The sequence below is a fragment of the Morone saxatilis genome, unplaced genomic scaffold (assembly GCF_004916995.1).
Source record: "Morone saxatilis isolate NCDOM2014 unplaced genomic scaffold, NCSU_SB_2.0 Contig19, whole genome shotgun sequence".
Lineage (NCBI taxonomy): Eukaryota > Metazoa > Chordata > Actinopteri > Moronidae > Morone > Morone saxatilis.
In genome coordinates, this window is record NW_023339751.1 from 20,186,794 (window position 1) to 20,195,812 (window position 9,019).

Sequence of the window (9,019 nt, forward strand, 5' to 3'; positions counted from 1 at the left end):
AATGAATGCACCTTATCAGCACGAAGCCTTGGAGAACATTAACATATGGCCGACTGTATTCGGTGTGAAGAGCGAAAGTGGTGGGATTTTTGAGAGATTTGAAGGTCAAACATTAAAGCTATAAATTGCTTTAAAACGGACAACTTTTGTAACTTTATATAGAAGAAATGTCTCCTTTTAAAACCAGCTCACGACGAGGTCTGTGACTAACCAGAGCAGTGTTTTTGGAAAGAGGTGCTGCTGTTAAATGTTTACTTTAGTTATTTATGAATGCCATGTGGAGCACGAACCAAATCAACCCCACTTCACCAGAGAGGGGGGTAAATCTAAGAGAGAACATCTCACAACCTGCAAACACAAAACAGCCTGCTGTATCTGCTTGGCTGGACACCACCAGGGGTAGGGGAGAACATGTTCTTGTTGCCTTTCCTATTCTTTCCAGCAGATGGTGGCAATACGCCGCAAATGACCTTTCTCTCCCGCCGTAGAAGAAGAGCTGCAGCCTCCTCAGCATCAGCACCAGCAGAGACGTCTCAATCCTTCCTCTCCTCTGCTCTGCTCTCTCCTCTCCTCTCTCCTCTCCACTGCGGAACATCGGCCTGTTTCCCTCCCATCGCTCCACCAGCGGCAGACCCAGCTCGCCATGGACAACACTGGGAAAGAGAAGGAGGCCATGCAGCTGATGGCTGAAGCCGACAAAAAGGTCAAAGCGTCCGGATCCTTCCTCGGAGGGATGTTCGGGTAAAGGGTTGCGCTCGTTTCTCTTCTCTCTGTCTGTTTACCTCTCATTTTGGTATGGGGGGGATTCCTGCACGCAGGGCCCACCGAAGGCTGCCAAGTGTTTCTGCTTTCCTTGACGGAGAAATCGCTTTAATATGCTTATAATGTTTCTTAAATAGCACTATTGCGTTGATCTGGTGCCCGATAATGAGCTAATGAGGCCTGATCAACCCCTGTATTGCTCTATTTGATGTTTTATAGACTGTTCCTATAATCGATTCTATGCATCCTCATAGGAGCTGACAGGAACTTCCACTATGACACTGCGTCCTTCTCAAAGATCTGTCCAGGGATTGGCATAGCGCCTATTTTCACCCGCTATAGGCTCAAAATGTGAGCTGTCATCGCAGATAATGTGGCCTGCGTGTCGTGGCCTGTCACGCAAGAGAAATGTAAATGTGGCAAATCGCCTGCTGCTGCTGCTGCTGCGGGAGAGGGAGAGCGGGCTCGCACTGAGCGTGAGGCCGGGCAGGAGGTGCGAGGAGGCGGGGAGAGCAGCGCAGCCAGGACGGTGTGCGAAGAATCAGCCGGTGGAGATGTGATGATGATGCAGGGGCTGAATTTAATTTAATTTAATTTTATTTTTTATGGTGTGTGTGTGTGTGTGTGTGTGTTTGTGGGAGTGGGCCTTTATGTGTGGGAGGGGCGGATGTTTACAAGTAAAATGGAAACCCTGAAATATAAATTTGATGTGATGTAACATAGATAGATAGATAGATAGATAGATAGATAGATAGATAGATTAACTGGCTTTTTGATAAATTGACTGGCTGACTAAGACTGTTGATATATTGAGTGCTTATTCTGAAGTGGTCATTTTGAGCCAGCAGCTATGCTCTGTCATTGTGCTGAGTCAACTAGTAGGCCTAATACTTTATATTTGATGTTTTAAATGTTGTATTTAGATAAATTTTAGGTACATTTAAAGGAATACATATTCACACAAAATACAGATTACTCGATCTCAGGAAATGAATTGGTGATACATCTTTTTTTTAATGTGTTGCTTTTCTTTGTCTAATGATGAAACTGAATAATATTGGGTTTTGTTCATGAGGAAAGGCAAGGTAGGGGGCTTTAGGAGCTAATTTTTTAACAGACATTGTTTAATAACAATTAATTGAGAGAATAATCGGCAGTTTAATCGATGACGGAAGTAGGCCTAGTTGTCAGCTGCAGCCTTAATTCAGTTTGTATAATCCATAAAATCATGGAAAATTACAGTGTTCCATTCTTATAGACCTAAAGCATACATACAAAACAATATAAATAACCACAATTAAACATAAGAATCACCTTTTCTACATTTTTTACTATAAAGTCAGCGTTATAGATAAATAACATGATAATATCTTCTGTAATCAGGCCTCAAACCTGAGAACTGAAATGGGTCAAATATGTTTACCCCACATGGGTACCAGCATGTTTTTTTAATGAGCCTCAGCCCCGAGTTAAGAGATGAAGCAAACTCAGCTGGGGTCACTCGGTGGTTTTGGCAGGTCATGGCAATCCACCGTATTTCAATGGTAATTTAGTGGACATGCATGATATGGAAATGTGTGCAGATAATTAAGCGATGATGAAACTTTTCATTTCATTGGTAGAAACTAGGAATGTACTTTTCATACTGTGACTGTGCATGATGCAAGAACACTATACTGTGATCTGTGATCTCCATAGGATGTGAGCACAAAATCATTTAACACAAATGTGGATTGATTATTATATAACAAATGTTCATTAAAAACTGCATGCAGGATCTTCATTGTTGGCTTAACAAACGCGTTTTAATATCTTTGTTGTTACATGAATGCTATCCACTTTATCAAATACATGCAGAGCTGCAAAGCCAGAGTCCTGCCCCGTGGAGAGTGATGTAAACACTATGTGAACTAGTTCTTGCTGCAGTCACATAGCCACAAATCAGATATACAGTCAAACTTGAGTCAAATATGAAACTAAAATCCATTAGATTTTTATTCCTGTTGTTACTGCATTAAAAAAAACAGATTCATTCCTCACAGGAGGGTAACTAGATTTCAGAGAGTTTTAGCTGCAGGGTGAACGTATCCTCAGCTGCCCTCCATGACGTCCTTCAGCTGGACAACCCTGCATGTTAGTTTAAAATATTCTTTTATATTGGAGGACAAAGGCAGAGTGAAAATTAAGTGTTTTTTCTATCTATAAAAATACATCACAAATGAATGGCCTCAAGGAAGAAAAAAGAAGAAAAGCAAATGATTAATTTGGTTTCTTTTTGCCTTTTTTTTTTGTGTGTGTGTGTGTTACAGGGGAAACCATAAGGTGGAGGATGCCTGTGAAATGTACGCCAGAGCAGCCAACATGTTTAAGATGGCAAAGAACTGGAGTGGTAGGTGACACAAACAAACAAACATATATATATATATATATATACAAACTCCTACACAAACACCCACAAACAGACACACACACATTTATTTGAATGTTGTTTTTTCCACAATTTATCAGGATATGATGATGATTCAACAGCCTGCAATGAGTATTATACTACCACATACAGCAATGAGAGGTTTAAACATACTGTATACACGCACTGGATTGAAATTTCAGGGACAAATAAGTGAGACATTCATGGCTGCAGAAAGCAGCGTGTGCTCTAGATGTGCCAATAATAGCTCAAGCTGAGCAGAACTTAGCTGTTTAGATGTGTGTTTTGATGCGTCTGCTGCCTGATGAAGACTAAATCGTGAACACTGTCCCGTACTCACCGTACAGTGAGAGTAAAAAATGAGTGTTTGGTCAAAGACAGGTTTAGTGCAACTAGAAACTGACTTTGGATTACATTTGCATTTATTTAAGCTTGTCCCAATCAAACTGTGAATCTGTGTGTGTGTGTGTGTGTGTGTGTGTGTAGCTGCAGGGAATGCATTCTGCCAGGCCGCTCGGCTCCACATGCAGCTGCAGAACAAACTGGACTCTGCCACCAGCTTCGTCGACGCCGGCAACGCCTACAAGAAGGCCGACCCGCAGGGTGAGAACTGCTGTCTTACACACACACGTACAAACACACACATTGCTGAGTCAGTTATCCAGTATCTACTCCAGTGCAGATCTGTTCTGTCGCAGTTACGCCTACAAACTTAAATGTCACAAAGATGGCCATTGGTACTGATAAACATGTTTATCACTTTTGTTACATCCGGCATTCATGTTTGGCTGAAAGCATAAGATGCAAGTGGATACACAGATAATTGGGCTTATTATCATTTGAATTTGGACATCACTTATCTCATCAGACCGAGTTGTTGGACTATGTGAGTTCCAGTCTTGGCAGGTTGCAATCAGGAGATCAACTCACAGATTCATTTCAGAGAACAGTGTTAGAACAGTGTGTGTATGTGTTGTTTAGGGACTTTATTTGTTTGCCTTCCAATCTAGTTACTATTAGTGGATGAACCAGGTTCGCCTACAGCACCTCCTGCTCTCTCTGCAGAGTTTACCATCACATCTATCCATTCACCATTTCACCCAAATTTGCCTTCTTTCTTCAGTATCTTCATCCTTTTCTCATAAATTGTAACATAAAGAAGCAAGGGTTATCGTTTATTGATGGGTGTCCATCTGCACTGCTACAGGCGCATGCAAGAGTTTGTGGTCTCGCTGGATTTAAAGATCTGCACAACCCTGACTGTGGTCTACCCATCATGCATTGTGCTGTCCTCCTTTTGTATTTACTAAGCTAGCTACTGAGACTAAAAACATATGTTGGCAGAAATCAGTCTTTGTCTAGTCTTTGCAAGTTTCAATGGTCTTCAGATCTGTTCCCAACTTTAGTGACACTTAAAGCTGGATGTGAGATTATTTTTACTTGAAAATCCACTTGTGTGGACCTGGAAACCTCGTTCTTTGGCCGTCCTTGTTTTCCATGTTCTACATAGTTTTATTGTTTAGGAATATGACAGGTTTGAAGTCCAGAGTCTTGGATTATTGTGGCAGGAAAGTGTGGAGTGTGCATGATACATGTAATTTTATATCACAATATCAATATATATAGACTATATTCAATATATAGTGATATGATAAATTACCTGGATGAAGAATCTGACAAAACAATTCATTACATTGATGCAAATATTAAATAAAGCCCAACATGCCATAAAGACATTAAACACAATATTAACGGTATGCAAGAATCTGACAGTTAACAGATTTACAGATTGCTTCACAATTGATGTATTTATTTATTTAATAAAACATTACATCCTAAAGCGAGGAGCACAATTCCCTGATCAACTATGTTGTACTCAGCTGTGGCGGTTGCTGCTTTGCCGTCTATCCTCAGCTCTGGGAGGCATTTGGACACACATTTGTGTGACATTGTTGATTTTCTTGGACCCGGTTGTTTCCAAGATGTTACCAAGCAGTGGCAACACAGCATCTCAAAACATGCATTCAGTGATATCACGCATGCTAGGACTCTGATTTGCCCATAGGTGTGAGTGTGAGTGTCAGAGGTTCCTGCAAAGGATAAGTGGTTATAGATAATGGATGGATGGGTAAAGAGGGAATTTCTTGAGCATTGGTGGAAATAGTAACAGTTAGAGTACATATACTCAAGCACTATGCTTAGACGTCCAGTGTGTAACATTCAGGAGGATCTATTGGCAGAAATAGGATACAGTATTCATAAATATGTTTTCATTTATGTATAATCACCTGAAAATGAGAATTGTTGTGTTTTTATTACCTTAGAATGTTTTTATATAGAGCTAAGAATAGAGATTGTATCTACAGGAAGGGAGCGGGTATCTTCCATGTTGACCCCATGTTTTCTTTACAGGTAGCCCAGAATGGACAAACCAAACACTAGCTCTAGTTAGGGCCTTCTGCGTTTTTTGTGAGTGTCGTGGCCATCGTAGAAAGGCACTAGGAAGGCTGAACAGTATTCAAAAGGGTGATCTGCTTCTTCACCACATGATGCCACACTGGTCTTTTAAGTACAGTTTTGAGGTGCTTGTATTTTATTGAAGTATTTCCATTTTCTGCTACTTTATACTTTTACTCCACTACATTTCAGGGCAGATATTGTACTTTTTACTACATTTATTTGATAACTTTAGTCACTTTGTGAATTGAGATTGATAATACAAAAATATAAGAAATCAATTACGATATATTACTATAGATTAAGACAATACATTATTGATCCCCAGTGGGAAATGTACACACTACCCAGCAGTATATAAAGTAATTCATATGTGCCCTCTAATGCATCACTAGTTATAACATATTATTCTTAAATGGGCCATTCTGTATAATGATTAGCCTACTTTTACTTTTGGTACTTGAAATATATTCTGATGCTAATGCTTCTGGTTTTGAATGCAAGACTTTAACTTGTTACAGAGTATTTCTACACTGTGGTATTGCTACTTTTAATTGAGTAAGAGATCGGAATATATCTTCCACCGCCTTTTCTTTATAATTATGACACAGGCACGCCACACTTGGCCAAAGGGGAAGCCTCTGTATCCCTTCGCAGTGAGAGTCAGGACCCTGAGGTGGTATTGTTGGAAGATTAAAACGGGTCCCTGACTTGCTCTAGGAAAATTGATATCTGGGTTATGCTGCAGCAGCCCTCCTGTGCTGAGCTTAATAAAATATTGTGGGTTAGCAGGTTAGTAGTCACAGGGGGAGGAAACTGCAAGAGTTTTAATTTGACAGAGTAGACTCAAAGGGCTTCAGCAGACTCTTTTTCTCTTCAGTTTCCTTGTATTCATAACATCACTCCTTACCTTCTTATCTGTCTGCTTCCAGAGGCCATCAACTGTCTAAATCAGGCCATTGATATCTACACTGACATGGTAAGCTCTGCCTCAACCGTTGAACTGCTTCCTGTTACAGCCATTCTTATCTTTGAATAATACCCTGTATGTGTGTTTGTTGGTTGCAGGGTCGGTTTACCATCGCAGCCAAACATCACATCACTATAGCCGAGGTTTATGAGTCTGAGCTGGTTGATATTGAGAAGGTATGTGACCCAGCCTTTGTGATTTTATGTTTTTGTTTAGTATACATTGCACATGAAATCATTTTATTTTAATATAAATTATGATCTTCTGATGACTTGCATATCTTGTTGCTTGTCTTTTTGTTTTCAGGCCATTGCCCACTATGAGCAGGCAGCTGACTACTACAAGGGAGAAGAATCTAACAGGTATATGTGTTTGAATTTGCAGTGAAAGCTAAACTAACACATACAAAATACACATATATATGAATAAAGCTGGAAATGATTTGTCCAATAATTGATCATTTAAATCTACTTTTAAGCAAAAATGCCAAACATTTGATCCACACATTTTCTGCCTTTCCTTTTCTTACATTACAGAAATGAGAATATCCTTAGCTTTTGGACTGTTGTGTTTTTTTTAGGTTTTTGAACATAATTGGCAAATTGAAATATAATCATTACATGACAATATATATATTGTGCATGTATATACTTTCACTGTGTATCCTACATAGCACTAAAGGGCAGCGAGTCACACTAAAAAAGGCAACAATATGATGAGGTGGTCACCTCCACTCCCACAAATGTATAATAGCAAAGCCTGGTGGCCTTTACAGTACAGTGACACATCATGCATCATCTAAAACGGGCTCCTGTGTGAAAGTTCTGCATGGCAAATGTTTCTCTTGGCGGAGACAGTAATTACACAAATATTATCCGTGAACTTGTGGATCTCTTTGTTTGTGTGCGTTTCAGCTCAGCCAACAAATGTCTTCTGAAGGTCGGACACTACAGCGCTCAGCTGGAGCAGTACCCGAAAGCTATTGAAATCTATGAACAGGTAACAGCTAATTACAGGATAATCACCATATCTCTATATGGTAATGAAGAGAATCTCCCTTTAATAAATACTTAATTTTAATAATTTTTTAATGAATGTCGGTAGAACATCTGACCACATGCTGCCTTAAGAGTCAGTAATTATGTGTGTTTCTGCTTTTGTGTGTGTGTGTGTGTGTGTTTCAGGTTGCTATGAACACCATGGACAACCCCCTGCTGAAGTACAATGCTAAAGAGTATTTCTTCAAGGCTTCACTGTGTCACTTCATAGTGGACGAACTGAACGCCAAGGTAATACACACACACTGCACTATCAGACAGACACTTACACACTGTTACACACACATGGATGCGGTGTAGTAGTTTTAAATATTTTATAAATACAGTATGTGTCTGTTTCAGTTGGCCATAGAGAAATACGAGGAGATGTTTCCAGCCTTCTCAGACTCCAGAGAGCTCAAACTGTTAAAGGTAAAATGTCTTCTGTTCAAACATTTTGTAAAAGTAAACATGTTCAAGTTAACGCTTCAATGTATTAAACAGGGTTTCTTAATTAGTCCAGTATTCATTAAACTATGAATCATATTCCCACATAACCTTATGAGTGTGCATAAATATTGTATCAAAGGTCATGTGTCCTGTTATCAGCCCACGATCTTAAAAGTTTTAATTATCAGTTATATTAATTAAGTAATGTCTTCTACAATTGTGTTGCTTGATTTGAAATAATAAGCCGTCGCTTTTAATTAAACATATGAGCACTTCCATGGCAAAATGGGAGATAATTTGCATAAACATGTCTGAGTCCATGAGGGTTTACTGATGCTCACTAATCCTTAGTGTTAATAAAGTTCTGTGTTTTGTTGCCACAGAAACTCCTAGAAGCCCACGAGGAGCAGAACAGCGAGGCGTTCACGGAGGCAGTTAAGGATTTCGACTCAGTGTCTCGTCTGGACCAGTGGCTGACCACGATGCTGCTCCGCATCAAAAAGACCATCCAGGGAGACGCTGGGGACCTGAAATAGACAAATGTAGTGATAGGGGAGAAAGGGGGAGGGGGACAGGGGGAGACGGGATGGTAAAGACAGAGGAAAGGTTATAGTAGAGGGGATTGAAGTGGATGGAAATGAAATGAGGGGAGTGGAGAATGTGTTTTGGTGGACAAAAGAAGATAGACACAGACGCAGGAAGATGAAAGGGGGGGTATAAGGGAGGGAGGGTGGGACTGAGGGAGTTTACAGTTGTACATATCAGTCTGCATGTGACCCCCAACTAGCTAAGCATCACCTTTGAACCACCTTTAGCTGACCCTGTGTCCCTGGTCCTACAGTATTGCTCTCGTAACACTGGACTGAATTGTACTTAAAGAGAAAGAGTGAAAATAAAAGGTGTGTGTGAGAGAGT

General features: G+C 40.1%; 1 protein-coding gene across 2 annotated transcripts; it reads left to right on the top strand.

Annotated features, from left to right (window-relative positions):
* The first annotated feature begins 497 nt into the window (after window positions 1-497).
* napba (N-ethylmaleimide-sensitive factor attachment protein, beta a) lies at window positions 498-8,812 on the top strand. Of its 2 annotated transcripts, XM_035663015.1 has the most exons (10): window positions 498-741; window positions 3,072-3,151; window positions 3,677-3,793; window positions 6,580-6,626; window positions 6,716-6,793; window positions 6,924-6,979; window positions 7,532-7,616; window positions 7,802-7,906; window positions 8,018-8,086; window positions 8,488-8,812. In XM_035663015.1, the coding sequence occupies exons 1-10, from the start codon at window positions 644-646 to the stop codon at window positions 8,638-8,640; spliced, it is 888 nt and encodes a 295-aa protein (XP_035518908.1). In that variant the 5' UTR covers window positions 498-643; the 3' UTR covers window positions 8,641-8,812. The 2 variants fall into 2 exon arrangements, with proteins under 2 accessions (XP_035518908.1, XP_035518907.1); XM_035663014.1 differs by lacking the exons at window positions 498-741; window positions 3,072-3,151; window positions 6,580-6,626 and having other exon boundaries at window positions 3,686-3,793.
* Window positions 8,813-9,019: the final 207 nt, after the last annotated feature.